Source organism: Triturus cristatus, chromosome 3_2 (assembly GCF_964204655.1).
Source record: "Triturus cristatus chromosome 3_2, aTriCri1.1, whole genome shotgun sequence".
NCBI classification, from domain to species: Eukaryota; Metazoa; Chordata; class Amphibia; order Caudata; family Salamandridae; genus Triturus; species Triturus cristatus.
This window is the reverse complement of record NC_140584.1, coordinates 1,061,057,300-1,061,075,210: the sequence shown is the minus strand read 5'-3', so window position 1 is coordinate 1,061,075,210 and position 17,911 is coordinate 1,061,057,300. Positions and strand designations below refer to the sequence as shown.

General features: G+C 43.6%; 1 protein-coding gene across 4 annotated transcripts in view; it reads right to left on the bottom strand.

The window, feature by feature from the left end:
- Positions 1–17,911, bottom strand: part of GTF2IRD1 (GTF2I repeat domain containing 1) — a 1,036,986-nt gene that overhangs the window by 659,574 nt on the left and 359,501 nt on the right. For all 4 annotated transcript variants that reach the window (XM_085649787.1, XM_085649789.1, XM_085649788.1 and 1 more), the window contains one exon: positions 5,359–5,496. In XM_085649787.1, coding sequence (XP_085505913.1) covers positions 5,359–5,496 — 138 coding nt within the window. The remainder of the gene's footprint in view (positions 1–5,358; positions 5,497–17,911) is intronic.

Genomic DNA, 17,911 nt, shown 5'->3' with positions numbered 1-17,911 from the left:
TGCCACTAAATACTGAATTTAGGGGTGTTACAGGTACTAGAAGCGGGAAACCTCGTTTACAACGCACGTATTACAATGCGTGTCATTACAACGAATGTTTTACAATGCGAAATCTATAACAACGCATGTCATTACATCGCATAATCCATTACCATTACGCATTTCCCAAAGTAACACCCCAGTGGAGTTAGAATAGTAATTGCGTTGTAATGGTTTATGCGTTGTAATGACATGCGTTGTAACAACATGCGTTGTAATGGATTTTGCGATGTAAAACATGTGTTGCAATGACACGCGTTGTAACGCGTGCGTTGTAAAGTGTCATAGTCACTGGAAGCTGGTAGCCAATAACCTACTTGCCTTTAGGGTGACTACATCCTTTATATGTCCCCTCCCTTTTGGAAGGGGATATTCCCTAACCTGATTGGGTAGGATCCTTCCATTCAAGATGGAGGATTTCCTAAGGAAGGGGGCCAGGGCGCCTTAGGGTTCGTACTTGCAGAGAAGGGACACACCTCTCCCAACTACTAACTTTCCCGCCGACCTTGCTGCCAAAAGCGGGGCTTGGTCTAGGGGCTGGGCATCTCCACCAGACGGAGAGGCCCTGGTCTGCATAACTAAGGCCAAAGAGCCTCACTGCTCACTGCCCTGAATGCTGTTTCTGCTTGGGGTGGAGAAGCACCTCCACCCCGAGCAGGTTTTCTTCCTGACCCACGAGAGCACAAGGACTTCCTCCTCAGAGGTTCAGAAACATGTCTGTGTGTGGCAGTCTAGTGCAAACCAGTCAGCTGCACACAAGAGAGTTGGTCGTTCTTCAGGGGGCATCTCTTAGAAGCCCTCTGAGTGCATTATGTAATAAATCCAACACTGGCATCTGTGTGGATTTAATATGATGAGAAGTTTGATACCAAGCTACTTAGCATTCAGGAAATCATCATGGAGCTTCGTAATGACAAATTCTCAGCCCATGTACTCAATATGGCTCCACTGCGCTTACAATGTCTGTGAATGGGCACAAACACTGTAGGAAACAGTACAGCACTATTTGCTCAGTCACTCGCGCTCACTTTGTCTCATAGAGATACACAGAATAAACGGTGGGGACGTTTTTCAATAAGCATTTATTGAACCAGAGTAATTGTAGTATAAAATATGTTGGTTTTTTTTGCAGAGTTTTACATAGCGTGAACTTGACCCGAATACAATCAGGTATTAGAACGCCTTACATAGCACCAGTTACGTTACATGAGGACACACATTCATTTTTTCTTGGGCACAAGGAGGTTACGTGATTTGCCCAGAATCACAGGATGTTCAGCATCATTACTGAGACTTAAACCCAGTTCTGAGGTCGAGCGCCCTAGCCGTTAGGCCAACTCCTCTCCCCCACAACATGCTGCAACAACCATTAGATAGAAACAGATATATATGATTACAAGCAACAGCAGAGTAAATAAAAGGTAGAATTCTACCAGGGTGCTAAAACAGTGAATATATGCAGGCATATAGATACATGGCAGTAATCATGCATACTCCTAAGATGCTAAACCTAGCTAAGTGTACCCAAGTGTACCTAGCATGTATGTAGATGGAAAGCCAAGAATCCCCCTAGATAAGAGCCAGCCCCATTACCTGATGGGAGAGAATGAAGGACCCCCGTCTTGGTCTCGAGTTGGACACCCCGCAAGGGATGTCAGACCACTGCGTGCTGGAGTGCTTGTGTGCAAGGACTTCAGCGTTTCATGTCAGCATGGAAGCTTCTCCTCTGGTTTGCCCAGTGAAGATGTGATACCTATATACCCGAAAGGTACCCTCAGGGGCTCTACCTAGATGTGTCATGGTACTGAGGGCGTGTCGGCCAAGGATGACAATAGCAGCGACTTTTGTACAGAGTTGTTATGCAGAAGATAATAATCCTGCTGTGATACTAAGAATCCTCATGCATATTAAAGGAGGCTAGTTTTCTAAGTAAACCACATGACATTTATTCGGCACCTAATTAGGTAAAAGGTTAGTGCCAGAACCGTTATGTAGAGCAAGGTAGGATAAATGTAGGTAAACCGTCGTGCAACTACCTAGGCCTATATTGGGGTACATTGGGGCTCATAACAGGGGCACCCACAAGAGGAGTTGGTTGCAGGTAGGCACCCGTGGTTTGCAGGCACAGGCCTGGGGGTTATGGTGAGCACGGGGGGGGGGGTCACAAACAAAGCAGCACCAAAGCAACACCACCAGTGGCACAGGGGCAGATGGATGCAGGGTGCAAATCAGCGTCGGGCGCCCAATTCTTTTCAATGAGGAATCTTGGTCACACAAAGAGGCTACAGGGTCAGACCAGGAGGTTGCATGAAGGTGACCACCGGCTGGTCAGGTAAGTTGGAATGTCAAGGGGGGTCTGGGCACTGTTGGTTGGTCTCCCCAAGGCCAGGGGGCTGAGGATGCAGGGGTACATTTTGGTTTTGGATTTTCTTGGTCGGAGCCAGCGCTGTCAAGGGGATCCTTGTGTAGAGGCTGCAGGCGACTTTGTGGGATCCAGGAGAGGTTAGCAACCAATGGAGTCTAGGTCTGGATTGCTAGGGAGACATCACTGTACAGGTAAACCACTCAGACTAGGGCCGTGGGCGTCGGCTGCAGAGTGGGTAGGGTTTGCGGATCCGCCTAAATCCGGAGTCCTTGCAGTTGGAGTTTTCTGGACAGGGCGGCAGTCTTCGGGAGATCTGGTCTTTATTGAAGGGTGGCAGTCTTCCAGGACACAGGCTGGTAGGACTGGGACCAAATCAGTAGTAATCTTCCAGGCGCAGTTGCATGGCGTCTTCATCCTTTCCTTCTTAGGAATCTGAGGATCAAGGTTCGGGGGTGCCACTAAATACTGAATTTAGGGGTGTTACAGGTACTGGAAGCGGGAAACCTCGTTTACAACGAACGTGTTACAATGCGTGTCATTACAACAAATGTTTTACAATGCGAAATCCATAACAACGCATGTCATTACATTGCATAATCGATTACCATTACGCATTTCCCAAAGTAACACCCCAGTGGAGTTAGAATAGTAATTGCGTTGTAATGGATTTTGCGATGTAAAACATTTGCTGCAATGACATGCGTTGTAACGCGTGCGTTGTAAAGTGTCATATTCACTGGAAGCCAATAACCTACTTGCCTTAAGGGTGACTACATCCTTTATATGTCCCCTCCCTTTTGGAAGGGGATATTCCCTAACCTGATTGGGTAGGATCCTTCCATTCAAGATGGAGGATTTCCTAAGGAGGGGTGCCAGGGCGCCTTAGGGTTCGTACTTGCAGAGAAGGGACACACCTCTCCCAACTACTAACTTTCCCGCCGACCTTGCTGCCAAAAGCGAGGCTTTGTCTAGGGGCTGGGCATCTCCACCAGACGGAGAGGCCCTGGTCTGCGTAACTAAGGCCAAGGAGCCTCACTGCTCACTGCCCTGAATGCTGTTTCTGCTTGGGGTGGAGAAGCACCTCCACCCCAAGCAGGTTTTGTTCCTGACCCACGAGAGCACAAAGACTTCCTCCTCAGAGGTTCAGAAACATGTCTGTGTGTGGCAGTCTGGTGCAAACCAGTCAGCTGCACACAAGAGAGTTGGTCGTTCTTCAGGGGGCATCTCTTAGAAGCCCTCTGAGTGCATTTTGTAATAAATCAAACACTGGCATCTGTGTGGATTTAATATGATGAGAAGTTTGAAACCAAGCTCCTTAGCATTCAGGAAATCATCATGGAGCTTCATAATGACAAATTCTCAGCCCATGTACTCAATATGGCTCCACTGCGCTTACAATGTCTGTGAATGGGCACAAACACTGTAGGGGCATATTACTCATGCAGCTGTGCCCTCACCTGTGGTATAGAGCATCCGGCTTTGGGGCTGTGAGACCTGCAACAGGGGTGACTTGCCTATGCCACAAGAAGTGGGTTTGGGCATGGCACACCGGGATGTGTTCCATGTCGACTCTTAAGTTTTGTCTGCACCAAAACACACAGTCTGCAATGGCAGTGGGCATGTGTTTGGTGAGGGGTCTCTGAGGGTGGAACAATAAATGCTGGAGGCCTTAGAGACCCTCTCTGCTCACAGGGCCCTTGGTACCAGAGGTACCTTTTTACAAGGGACCTGCATGTGGGCCAGAGGTGTGCCAATTCTGAAAACAAAGGTACAGTTTGGGGAACAAACACAGGCACTGGGCACCTGATTGACAGGCATGTACTGCACAGTCAGTCAAAGTGCATCAGATATTAGCGAAAAGTGGGAGGTAACCATGCAAAAAGGGGCACTTTTCTACAGTGAGACAATACCAATTTGGTTTAGTATAACATTTTACACCAATAGATTAACAGTGCAAATCCTACTTCAATACGTGCCTTAGTGTCAAGTTCTGGGAAAACTCTGACTACCTGCTACGGTCGAATGCTATCCAATCAATATATTCAAAGAAATAGAAAAAAAACTGGCGATGGGCAAATGCTGATAAACATAAATCACACAAAGGTACATTTCACAATCGATGTTGTTTGCAGCTTTATGGCCACAAACAAAAGTGCCCAGTTGGGAAGGCGAATAAAATTAAAACAGGTAAAACATATTAGTGTTTTTATTCATCCTCTCAAGCTGATTGTTATAAAGAGTTTAGATCGCCCTACAGAACGTTCAAAGTATGAAGTGGGAAGTCAGGCTTTTACAGAAACTACATTGGTGTCCACAATAGGAGGGTTGGACCCATGCCAGATTTTCTAAGCAACCATATGAAACAAATATACATACATTTAATCTAAAAAGAACATATTTACATAGGTACTGCTAATACAGGAAATTTGCCTTGGATTCAGCCTTTCTCGATCTATGGACCTTATAAGGATTTGAAACGTCTGCAATAAAGAAAAATACATATTCCGATTCCCTAATTGATTGGATATTGGATCAACTAACTAATCAGCATTCTGACAAATCCTAAAATGTGCAACTTGGTACATCTCTACAAACAGTGAATGTTAAGCATGTGAACTGTACAAATGATTCTCTAATCTTAGGTGAGGGTGGATGATGGGCTTGTGGCTCAGTCTGTTGGAGACTTAATCGACACAAACATCCAACTATGGATAGCTGAAGCTTAACTGCTCCCGATTCAGCCAATTAACACTAAGAACTTGAAATAAAAGGCAGACGCCCAAGCCCCAGTTAGATGTCCTCTAGTGGTGTGTTTTTGCTTTGCATGATATCAAGTTTCCCTTGATGTGAAGCTGTGCCACCACGAAGACAATTACATATTATACATAATTAAGGACATTACCATCCCCCAGCACAATAAATGACACATCAATGGAAAATATATTGGTCCTTACTGTAAAGCACCTCAAACACCTCTTCAACCATCTTCCTGAGAAGGAAAACATCAGATCCTGGATTTGAGGAGGGTCTAGGGACATTCTTCCAGGAGTCTCTTGATCTCCTTACAATTCCTGCGTCTTGCTCTCTTCGCACTGCAATTACAGGAAGTAGATTTAGGAACAATGATATCAGTTATTAGTGATCACTTGTACATTAACCCATCTTTTCATCAGTACATACATTGGGCATGAGTGGCAACCGATTTACAAATAGAGGATCTAGTTAAATTCCCTTATAAATGAGTTTGAGTCCCTCCAAGGGAGGGCGAGATATGGTAGGCCGCGGAGAACCACGCCTCCGCATAGCCACAGGTGACCGCTGCTCCTCCCTCGGCAATGGAGTTTGGAGGTTTCCTCACCTGAGCGCTGGCGTCCGGAGTCCCGGAAAGAAGGTCTCGCTGATCGGCGTCTTCAGTGAATTCGGAGCTTGAGGCATGTTTTGTTGAGACAAAGCCCGCTGGGACTGGGCTTAAGGTGCGATTCACAACACAATGAAGTGCGGCGCCCGAGCCTGAGCCTGATGGTGGAGCGGCTGTGTGCTGGAAGGGAGACGGTTTTGACGAGGTGAGCCTGCCGGGGGATATTTGGACTTAGTTGACGCAAGCTGAGTGAGGCTATCAGGACAGTGAAAGGTAGTGCGTCCTTCATCTGCCAGAAGTCTGCATTTTCCTCCTCCTTTCCTGGGATTTGATTGCTCTCGAGATAAAGAGGTTTCCCCCCGGTACTGGGCTCACTGACTGGAAACCAAGACTTTTGCTCATTTTGTTTTTACTAGGGGGAGTTGAATATCTTGCTTATTAGCTCTAATCGAACCTAAAGACTCAGGAAACAGGGGAGAGAGGAAAAAAAATGGGAAAACACCTCAAACAGGCGAACGCCATCACAAAGGTTGACTCGGCGGCTGGGCTGAAAGCCAAAACTCATTTAGCCCAGGTTTATGCGATATCTTCAGCGGCCAGAGCTGACCATATTACAAATCGACCTGGTCTAAATTCAAGTTTGGAGAGCTCTGAAGAAGAGTACCCAGAGCTGCTTCTGGAAGAAGGGGTTCTTGTTACACATAAGCAAATGGGTGAGCCAGCTAATATGGAGAAGGAACAAGTAGTAGAGTCTAAAGCAGGGGCCAACAAGTATGAGTTGAAAGACCCTAAAGACTTACCTCTATTTTCCAAAAAAGCATCTCAGTCACCTCCGCCCAAATCTACAGCAAAATCGCAGGGATTAATGGAGGCAGGGCCAGAAGACGAGCCCAGTAGTCCCTCACTGACCTCATCTTTATCAGCACAAGCTCAGGCGCTTGGGTAGGCTCCCTCTACAGCTGCTCTGGCAGTACAGGATTATGGTCAAGCCTTGGAGGGTCAGGCTATACCTTTAACTTTAACTCCTTTAGGGTCACAGACCCAGCCAGCCTAGTCATCTTCAGCAGATTCAGAGGAACCGCAGTCAGGGGCTCAGACACAGCCTCAGACCCAGTCCCAGATGCCTGGTAGAGTCAGCATGAAATGTCTGGGTCAGCCCCCTGGGGGTCAAAAGGAAGATCGAAAAGTACAACAGGACATTTCAGAATCTTCGACAGAAGGAGCAATTACTCAGCAGATCGATATCAAGAGCATGCTGAATCTTATCTTGGAAGTGATAAGAGAAATTAAGAGATCCCAAGAGAATGAGATAGCCTCCCTCCACCTGTGTTTTGGGAAAATCGAAGAGGCAGTGGCTTGTCTTCCTGCAAAAATTCAAGAAGCAGAATCAAGGATCACCCTGTTGGAGGATCAAATGAGTACTATGCTTTTGACAGTAAACAAAGCTACCAAAGATAAAAACATTCTAGAGAATATACTTGAGGAACTGGAAAATCACTCTTGACGGTCGAACGAGGGAGGGGAGTAGGGGCCCCCCGGGAGTGAGGGATCCCAAACACTTCAATGGGTCGAGTTGTTTATCAAGCAGAAGGTTTTGCCCGAATTCAATGGAGACCTCACAATTACAAGGGCGCATAGAGTTCCCTCACACTCTCTGCCCAATTCAGAGATCCCACGTACCATCCTGATTAACTTTGCTGACTATCGTATTAAAGACAGGATTTTGGCCAAAGCAATACAGCAGAGATAATTTTCTATCACTGAAGCCTCGAAATGTCGCATATTTTCTGATATGCCAGCTGTAGCTGCACGCAGGCGCTAAGAGTTTGTTAGACTTCTATACCTCTTTAAAGCTTAAGTGGCGCAGGCTTTACTAGCCCAGTAATCCAAGCTTCGTGTCCTTGTGAGGGACAAATTTGCTGAAAGATATTTCTTCTCCAAAATTGAAATTATATATAGCGTGTTGTAAAAATCTCTGCTGCCGGGGGGAGGAGGGTCACCCAGGGTGTAGCACCATGACACCCAAAAGCGAAGTTTGGCTAGTAAATGTTGTATTATGTCGGTAAATATTAATGGGATGTTAAACAAACAAAAATTTGGAGGGCTTAAAAAGGTGGCTGGCCTTTTTTACGCCGCAAGTTTTATTTCTTCAAGAAACCTACCTTAAAACAAATTCTCCTAACCTCTTTCTCCCCAGAGCTTTTTCAAACACCTTTTTTGCATCTGCTGGGCTGGCTAAGAGAAGAGTAGCTATTTATTTTTGTAGAAATATGGCATGGGAGTTTGTCCAAGTCCAGAGAGACCCTCATGGAAGATGGTTATGGGTCATGTTTAAATTACATGGGATGATATTGAATTTTGTGAATTATTAGTTTATAGTTATAGACAATCCCTCCGCTTTAGCGAAGGTTAGCGAGCAACTTAGGGGGGCGCCCGGGCAGATTATTGTAGGGGGGGATTTAAATTTTATCCAAGACTTGAGAAAAGACACTTCCAACAAAAATAAAAAGCAATTGAAGCGAAAGACTAAAAAAATCCTAGATGCCATAAAACAGGAGTATCAGTTGATAGATCCATGGCATAAAGCCAACCAGACAAAATATGAGTGTACATGCCACTCCCGTCAATTTCAAACAGCTTCTCGCATCAACTTTTTTTAAACATCTCGGTCTTTAAATTATGTAGACACAGAAATTGGGGCTAATTAATTCTCTGACCACTCATGTAAAATTAGATCTGGGAATTGGAGAGGGAAAGAAGACGAGATCCAGGTGGCAGATGGATCGTCTACTCCTCCTGGATCTCCAATGGGTAGCTGATTTAAAAGAGTGGATAATGGATTATTTCAAGATCAATGAAGGAACGGCGGAACCATTTTCAATTTGGGGGGTTCAAGGCGGCTGTACGTGGGCAAATGATTGCCCTTTCGACCGCTCAGTCCAAAATACGTCGCACTAAAATTGCCGAACTCCAGCAGGCTGTCAACAGTGCCTTGAATCAGAGAAATGATCCTCTACAGGGAGACGTGGTAGAAGGGAGCCACCTTGAAAAGGGCTAGGGATTTTTTTTAATTGAAGAGATAAATAGCTCCCGGACTTTCCAACAACATGTATATGAGGAAAGTCAAATGGTGGCATAAATTGTTAGCCGGGTTAACCAAGACTAGACAAGAAGCGGCCTTAATTACCGAGGTCATAGATACCAAGACTAGAGTTGCGGTAACGGATAGGGATAGAATTGCCCAAGTTCTCATGAAGCGTTAGCTACAACTCTATGCTACCAAATATGCGGATAGGCAGGACTCAATTCAGGAATATTTTGAGAGCGTAAATCTTCTGAGTTTATCTAATTCCCATGCGGAACAGATTCAACTCGATATATCAGCCGCGGAAACTTTGGCAGCTCTGAATTCTATCGCGGGAGCGAAAGCCTGTGGAAATGATGGGCTGCCTATAGAATTTTATAAGGCATTTGCTAAGGAATAGATCCCCTTCTTGACGAAGCTGTTTAATTGTATTAAGATGGGTGGTGTCGTCCCCTCAAGCTTCAAAGAGGCTATAATTGTACATTTTGTGAGAAAGGGTAAAAATTCCAAGGATGTCAATTCCTATAGACCGATTAGCCTTTTAAATGCCGACTACAAAATTCTAATGAAAATTTGGGCCCAACATTTTACTCCCTTAGCACAGGAAGTAATTCATAGAGATCAGTCTGGGTTTGTCGCCGTAAGGTCGATGTCCTCTCATACTGGGTTTTTTAATTCATGCTCTTGACTTTTTCAACAATAACTGTTCCAGCGCTCATTATGATGGTGGACGCCAAAAAGGCGTTTGACCTGGTGAATTGGGATGCACTCTTTTATGGCCTGGGCAAGTTTGGTGTCCCTTTCCAGGTCATAGAAATGCTTAGGAATATTTACCAGGGGGCCCAGGCTCAGATGGTGATAAACGCAAACCGAGCATGGATAGTAAATATCAATCAAGGGTCCAGACAAGGGTGTCCGCTGTCCCCCCTATTGTTCACCTTCTTTATTGAACCCCTGGCTATGAAAATCCACAACAACTGGGCGATCAGAGCGGCGATACTGGGTATGGCGAGACTGAAATTGTTTGCGGACGATATTATTTTATATCTAAGTCCTGAGAGCCTGAATCTAGATCAGGTATTAACAGAATTCAGTAAATTTTAATTGATTGGGGGCTATAAAATAAATCAAAACAAAACAGAGATTTTAACTTTAAATACTGACTGTGATTTTCTTCCCTCAAATCTTAAACTTCAGACTTCAAAATTGGAACTAATACGCTATTTGGGGATATTTGTATCCAATCATTATGGGCAGCTATTTAAATTAAACTACCAAGCAATGAGGGGTAAAATTAAAATATTGTTGGATAACTGGTCACTTTTACCTCTAACCTTGATTGGTCGTGTAGTCCTCATTAAAATGTCCATACGCTCTTTACTCGTTTTTCATTTCATAAATGTACCCTTAAAGATTAATACTAGTTACTTTAAAGTACTAGAATCTATGTTTAGAGAGTTTGTCTGGAGTAAGAAGGCTTCCGGGGTCAAACTTCCAGCACTACAACTAGATATTAATCAGGGTGGGTTAGCATTGCCGAAAATCCGAATATATTATGAGGCGGCTATTTTAGATTTAAAAGTTCGTTTGCTGGAATCAAATGAATTATTAGACAACTTTTTCTTGGACAAAATGGTAAGGAATATGGTTCACAAATCCCGATATTTTTAAAAACAGCTAAACTCTCAAAGAGCTCTGCAGGATTATGCCTCTAGACTACAGTCATTTTTTAAGAAAACGGGTTCTTCTGGATTCCACTATTTAAAATTAGGGGAATGCAAAAGTTTGGGTCTCCAAATCCAATCCAGTCACCTTAAAAATTGAAAGGACTATGTTTGACAAAAAAAAGAAACGTTTGGCAAAAAATTGGAAGGACTGTGGCTTAAAAGAGCTGGGGTACTCTTTTATGAAGAATAAAAGTAATCACCTGGCAAGAGGTTCAGAATAGATGAATATTTACAGATTATACATTTTTTAAACAGATATAATCTTCCATCTGATGGCACCCCGACCAAGTTGGTGACCGCTCTATTTCGAGACAAACTAAGAGGGGTGGGTAACTGGTACTCTCAGGTGTGCAATCAAAATGAATCTCTTCTGGTTGAGAAATTTCTAGAATGAGCAACCCGGGAAACCAATTGCACTCTGTCAAGCCAGGAGTGGCAGTCTATATCCCAGTTAGGGAGTAAGGCATTAAGAGCTGCCAATTTTAAAAGAATGGCCTTCTTGTCTCGGTGGTTGGCATACTATACTCCTAAAATACTCAAGAAGAACTATCCTGAAGTGGAGAAGAGATGCTTCCGCTGCTTGGCAGAAGGGGAATGGGCTTGGCTTCATATATTCTTCACGTGTCCAAAACTAGAGCCATTTTGGGATAAGATTTTTTCGGCCATAAGTCAGGCAATCCAGAAGAGGCTAGATCCAGAGGCTGAGGTAGCCCTTTTTGGCATTACTAGAGTTAGGGAAAACTTGACAAAAACAGGAGACTTTTATAGCGATTTACTCACTCTTTCATTCTCCAGAACTGGAGGTCGGCGGAAGTACCTTCATACTCCAAGTGGTTAAATAAAGTTAAACAAACTATGATGTTTGAAGAAGCATATGCTAAGAGGGTAGGCGCTACAAAAAAGTTCACTGCCGTTTGGAAATATTTAACAAACCTTGAAACTTTGGTGGAAATAGAAGTCCTATTGAAATTTCAAGCAGGATTAAAAGAAAAAGAAACAAAAATAGTACATGTACTTGAACTCCGGTCTGCTTTTGGTCGTATCATGTACTATAGCACTTTATAACTTTGAACTTTAGTATGCCTCATTTGCACATCTGTAAAAAGTAGGGACTTTGACCAAAAGCACTTCTGAAAAATTGAGGATGCCGCCAGATTATTGTTGCAATAGCTTATGCTGTACTTAATCTGTGCTGGTTTTATGTTGGGTGAAAGGCAACTTATTCTGGGTCTTTCTGGGAATTATAGTACTTTAGCACTTTAGCATGTTAGATTTGTAAATAGTCGGGATATTGACTAAAGCATTTTTGGGAAATTAAGGATGCAGCCACATTATTGTTGCTATATGCTTTTTCTCTTGTATTTATTCCATGTTGGTTTTATGCACAATGCGCAGGTTTTGATCATAGAATGTTATTAAACTCCCTGTTATCGGTTGTTCTTGCTATGTCTCATTTGTTCTGCTCAATAAAAAAGTTGTACATTTTTTTTACAGTACAGTACGAGGCATACTCACAACTGTGCACCGATGGGCTCCACATAACTTTACAAAAATCATTAATAAATAAATGAATTAATTTATCCACCACGGCCCGTGATTTTCTCAATTCAATTAAGCAAATTCTTATCACAAAGGCAGATATATAATTTGTGTTCAGTTTTGTGCATTAGGTTTAGTATTCTAAAATGCAGAAATAGCTCCCATTCTTAAAATTACCAAAGATTGGGAAGTAGAAAATAGGTATTTACATTTGGTTTCACTTGCACGCTATAATATGTACTCTATCCTCAAGAAATCCCATTAGATATCCTTATCCATGTGCTTCCCTCACAAGACCGTTATGTCCAGATAACTGGTAGGGATTGCCAGAAAGTGCCACTATCCACACGGCCAGGGATAGTTGTTGTTTCTAAAGTGCAGAACTATGACAAGTTGCACAACACATGATTGCAATGCTTTTATATGTGCATTTCTACCAATCTAGATTTGCTGTGTAGGCACACACAACTGAGTGCAAGAGTAGTATTGCAGCCCAATAGAGCGCAAGGGTGACGGGAGAGCATGGACAGGTATCCCATACATAAATGTAGAGACTCCCTTATGTATTAATGCATTTCCCCATAGGCATAGAATAAGTAAAACAGTTTGATACATCAGGCCCTACCCATCTATGAATGGTTAATTTTAACTCCAACATGTAACTGTATCATGTAGTCACCAGGAATGTAGACAAAGGAGGCCAACAAATAACTTCATTTGCAAAGTAGTTTGTAACTTAAAATAATCTATAAAAATAAGTTAATATATCTAACGCTGAAATATGTAAATCCTCAAAATGAGTTACAACCATAATTTAAGTCTTAGCAGATTTGCATAGAGCTATCGGCCTCTGTAAGATACAATGTGGACGTCTCCTGTACAGAGGTACTGGAGACTACAAGGGGGTGAGACAAGGTGCATCGTGGCCCCTTTTTTAATTTACATTATATATCAATTATTTGGAGGAATATCTGCTTAGAGGAGAAGATGGAGGAGGTCAGTAGATGCTGAGAGTGGTAAAAAGATGTATTTGGGTACTCCTCTAAGCAGATAATGCAGTTCTGTTAGCAGGGACAACATTGTCGTTAAGCTCTTCTTGATTCTTCTGTGAATTTCAAGATTTCTTTTGACCTCAGCACCAATTTTAGCAAGTCTCACTGCATAATCGTTGGCCCTAGATCTAGGAAATCTAGAAGGTAGCAGGTAAAAGGTGGCGATATCACTAGGGTCACAACTTCTTCTTACCTAAGTGTGCAGATTGATCATAATGAGGGATGGTTACTGCTTTTGTTATCTCTAAAACATTCTCTTCTTGGGAATGTTTCCTCAGTTTTAGGTCTCTCCTAGGCAGAGTTTGCTGTATTCAGGATATGGGCATGAAGCTCCGCCCACTTTCCGCAGATCTTTTTAACTGGCTCCTGTTACTGTCCTTTGTAATTGGTGGCTTTTCATTGGTCAATAGGCTTAGGCTTAGTATTAGGGCGCAAGTCCTATAAAAAGAAGTGGGAGGACGGACAATATGCAAATGACCTCATGACGTCACGTGCTGAACGTTTCCCAGTGTCTGAAAATTACACCGGGACACGTTCAGCTTATTTCTGTGGGGCCCAGCTTCTTGGCAGGGGGGGATGGTGTCCACTCTGTGAAAAGAGTGGGGGATGCCGTGTACCTGCGTGTACCCCTGCCTCGAGCCCTGCTTAGTAGTCCCTCTTTAGTACCTCCTTTTCTCCTGGTGTAACCTACCATAAGAAAACCCCCTGTAACATTTGTTGTTACTTGGTATGTTTTATTTACAGTTGGTAAGCACTATTTTCTTTGCAACCTTTTCCTGCTGCTGCAAAACAGGCTCTCCCACAAAGTAGAGCCCACGTATTTCCCTGCCTTAGCCAGGTGCCCGATAATTATCTTTTAAACACGCTCCTTTCCCTCCCCGCTCCTCAGCCATGTACATGGTATCTCTGTATGTTTTTTTAAACTGCGCGGTGTGCAGCACAATTTTTATTTAATAATAGCGGCGGCGCACCTTTCTTTTTTTTCTGTGGGGCTGCCCAACTACATTTTCTCAATACTAAATGCTTTTTTAAGCAGCGAGGAGTGCCGCAAACTTCATCTTCAACAATGGCGGCATCGTGCCTTTGTTTACTTTAGCGCTGCTCGCCTAACTCTTTTTTTCAAAGTTCTTTGAGCCGGGAGAGTTAATGCTTGGAGTGGAAGGCACCCCATGGAAGGATCATGTAGTTTTAATCCAAAGACATTGTAGTTCCCCTTGCAAAGGCCTTATGTGAAGATGAGCCACTGGCACTAGATCGATTACTGATGAGAGCATGCCCAGTAGAGATTTGCATGTCCTCACAGAAGTGCACTTTCGTTTTGATAGTTTGAGAGCCAAGGTTTGCAACCTTTCCTGTGTAAGGAAAGCTTTGTTCTGAATGGTATCCAAGTCGGCCCCTTGGAACGTCATTGTCTGACTTGGAAAAACCGATGAATCCGTTGGTTTATAGAAAAGTCCTAACTTTCGGAACAGATCTGTGCAATATTTTGTAGCTGCAGTCGCAAGACGAGCCAATGGAACTTTCAGGAGCCAATCGTTCAAATATGGAAATACTTGGTGACCATGGTTTCGCAAGGCGGCTACTACTGAGGCCAGAAACATGGAGCACATCTGAGGCCAAAAGGTAGGACTCAGAACTGATAGTGGGTAGCAGTCACTGTGAATCGGAAGAACTTCCTGTTTTTGGGGTGCATAGGAACATGGAAATAAGCATCTTCTAAATCCAGTGATGTCATGTAATCCCCGCTGTTGCGGCGCCGGAAGATGTCGGAGAGTGTGGCCATTCTGAAGGTCTGATTTTTGAGGAATTTGTTCAGCCATTTGGGGTCTAAAATAGGTGTCCACTCTCTATATTTCTTGCATATAAGGCAGAATCAGGGGTAAAAACCCTTGCCACTTTGTGCTACTGGAACCCTCTCTATTGCCCTTTCAGTAGCATAAGCTTTGTTTCTTTTTGAGTAAGTGAAGACAAGGGGGGGTGCGATCCCCTAGGTGAAGTGTTTGGTGGGAGCTGGATGAATTCTAGAGTGTGTCCATAAGAAATGAGATCCAATACCCATCTGTCCGTTGCAATATTGCGCCATTGATGGATATGACTGGAAACGTTTGACCGGTTGCGAGGGGTGAAGTAGTAACTGGTACCCTGATGTGGTCACTGCTTCCGACCTGAGTCGCGTGCTTGTGATGTTGGTTTCCTATGTGAGCCTTGCCTGGAGAAACCAGCTGTTGTTGGCTGTCGATAGGATTGCTGCTGGTAACCCTGACGATATTGCGGCTGAAAGGATTGATAGTAAGGGGTACGCTGGAAAGTACCTCTATAGCTTGAAAATCCACGTCCTTGTGCACCCCGAATGGGCACTTCGTGATGCTGTAGGGTACCTAATGCTTTGGCTATGTCTGTATCCGTTTTGATGGCTAATAGAGCCTCGTCTATATGTTTTCCAAATAGACTGTCTCCATCGTACGCCATATCCAATATTTTTTATTGCACTTCTGGACGGAAGGAAGGTGCCCTGGGCCATCCTTGGCCTCTTAAAACAGAAACACCAGCTAGCTGATGAAAACCGGTTGTAGCTATGTCCATGGCACAGTCTATAATTTTGGTAGGTGTGCGTGTCCCTCAGCCAGTACCTTAAGAAATTCCTCCGATATAAACTCCGGCATGGCTCCAAAATCAGACCACCTTTGTCAGTCGTAGCAGCCCAGAATGGCTAGTGCATTAGCAGCCCTGACAGAGATTGAGGACATAGAGGAGAATCTCTTCCAAATGAAATCCAAACAGCGTTCTTCCTTGTCAGGTGGAGACGTGATGGAGGTGGAAGGGTTTTTTGATATTCTCAGAGCTGCTTGGGAAATCACAGAGTTCGGTTTGGTATGTCCCGTGAGGCATGCGGGGAAATCCTCGGGCGCCCTGTATTTTTATCTAATCTTGGCAGTACCGGCATTACAGTGGCCGGTGACTTCCTTACTTTAAGTCCTTCCTGCCAGATATGGTCTATAATGGGTATAGATCTTAACGATTTCCTTGATTGTTCTTTATACCATAAATGAAACCATAGAGACCATCATCATCCGTTTCCTCTGTGTCTAGAAGGTGACTTGGGAGTAAAGGCAAAATCTTGCCTGGTGATTGAAATCCATGCCGTAGCGATGTTCTGGACACTATGGATGGTGTGGACTGCATTTGAAGTGACTTCATCCATGGGAGAATTGTCGATGGGTCTGTCGCCGATGGGACCGTCGGCCAACCTGATTTTCTTGTCGACTGCAAAATCGTCGTCAAAGCTCTTGACGCTGTGCTCGTCGACTATGGCAACCTCATCGTTGAGGTCTTTGTTGACGATAAGGGTAGTGTTGACAATATCGGAGAGTCACTGCTCGCTGTCGTAGGCGCCGTCGACGGTCTCGACGATGAGAGAGTAGTCGTCGGTGTTGCTGAAGAGACGGGCATCGATGGTGAAACTGACGCTGACACAGATCTGTGGCTGGATTTATGCCTGGAAGGTCCTAGAATAATGAGGCAAGACTAGCTCTAAGGAGACTTTAGATTCTTTCTCCTTTTTTTGAGCTTCTTTGGTCAGATGAGAGATTTTAGGGTGTTTCTTGACCTCCTCAGGCTGACCCTTAGGTGACCTAGGTCTCTTATGGGATTTAGGTGACTGTCACTCTCCTCTTCAGAAGACGTTCCTTGTGTCTTCTTTAGACACAACAAAAGTCAGCCCACTCTATCTCTAAGGGCTAGATGTATCAAGAATTGCTTTTGCGACTCTTAAATAGCGAATATTACCGATTCACTAATTAAGAATCGCAAAATGCAATTTATGTAAGATTTGCAAAACAAATTGTGAATCCTACATATTCCTTAATAGCGAATCGCAAATTGCGATTCGCTGTTAAGGAATACCTTCCCATTAATTCCTATGGGCCTAGAGGCCCATAGGAATTAATAGGATTGCATTCGCAATTTGCGAGTACCAAATAGGTAGTCGCAAATTGCGCATGCAATTTCAAGGGTGCAAGGCTGCCAAAAAGACACCCTGTTGCACCTCTGAAATATGCATGTGTGATCATGTGGTGCACATACATGCCCTAAGGGCATGTATGTGTGCCACATGCCACTTAGCAAAATGCCAAAAAGTGCATTTTTAAAGGACTTTGCAAATGCTATTCCTTAAAGCCAGGTCCCACATTTTTCTTGCTTCCTGCATTGCATTTAAGAAATTGCAAATTGCGATTCCCTAAATGCATTTGCAAAATAGGTAATCGCAAACATTTTGGGATGATACATCCCAAAAGGCTTTTTCCCATTCGAAAACGGGCCGATTCGCAGAATCGCCTGTTTGCGAACAGGAATACTCTTGATACATCTGGCCCCTAGAGTCTTAGATGAAAAAGTGCAGCAGATTTTACATTACTTTGCCTCATGATGAAGATAGATGCAATCCATATTGGCATCATCAATATGAACCCTTTTTTCCCCACAGGATTTACAAGGGCAAAATAGTGCTTTCCTGTCAGACATTGTCGAGGTGGGGGTCTCACGGTAAAAAAACATATATATATATATATATATATATATATATATATATATATATATATATATATATATATATATATATATATATTTCTGATTTCCCCAGATTGTATGGACTATGGTTAAGGAGCTGATTTTTTCTTACATTTTTTCCGAGAAGCAATTTTGGCCCACTTGGGCGAGATTTTCTAGGAACACACCATTATTATATAT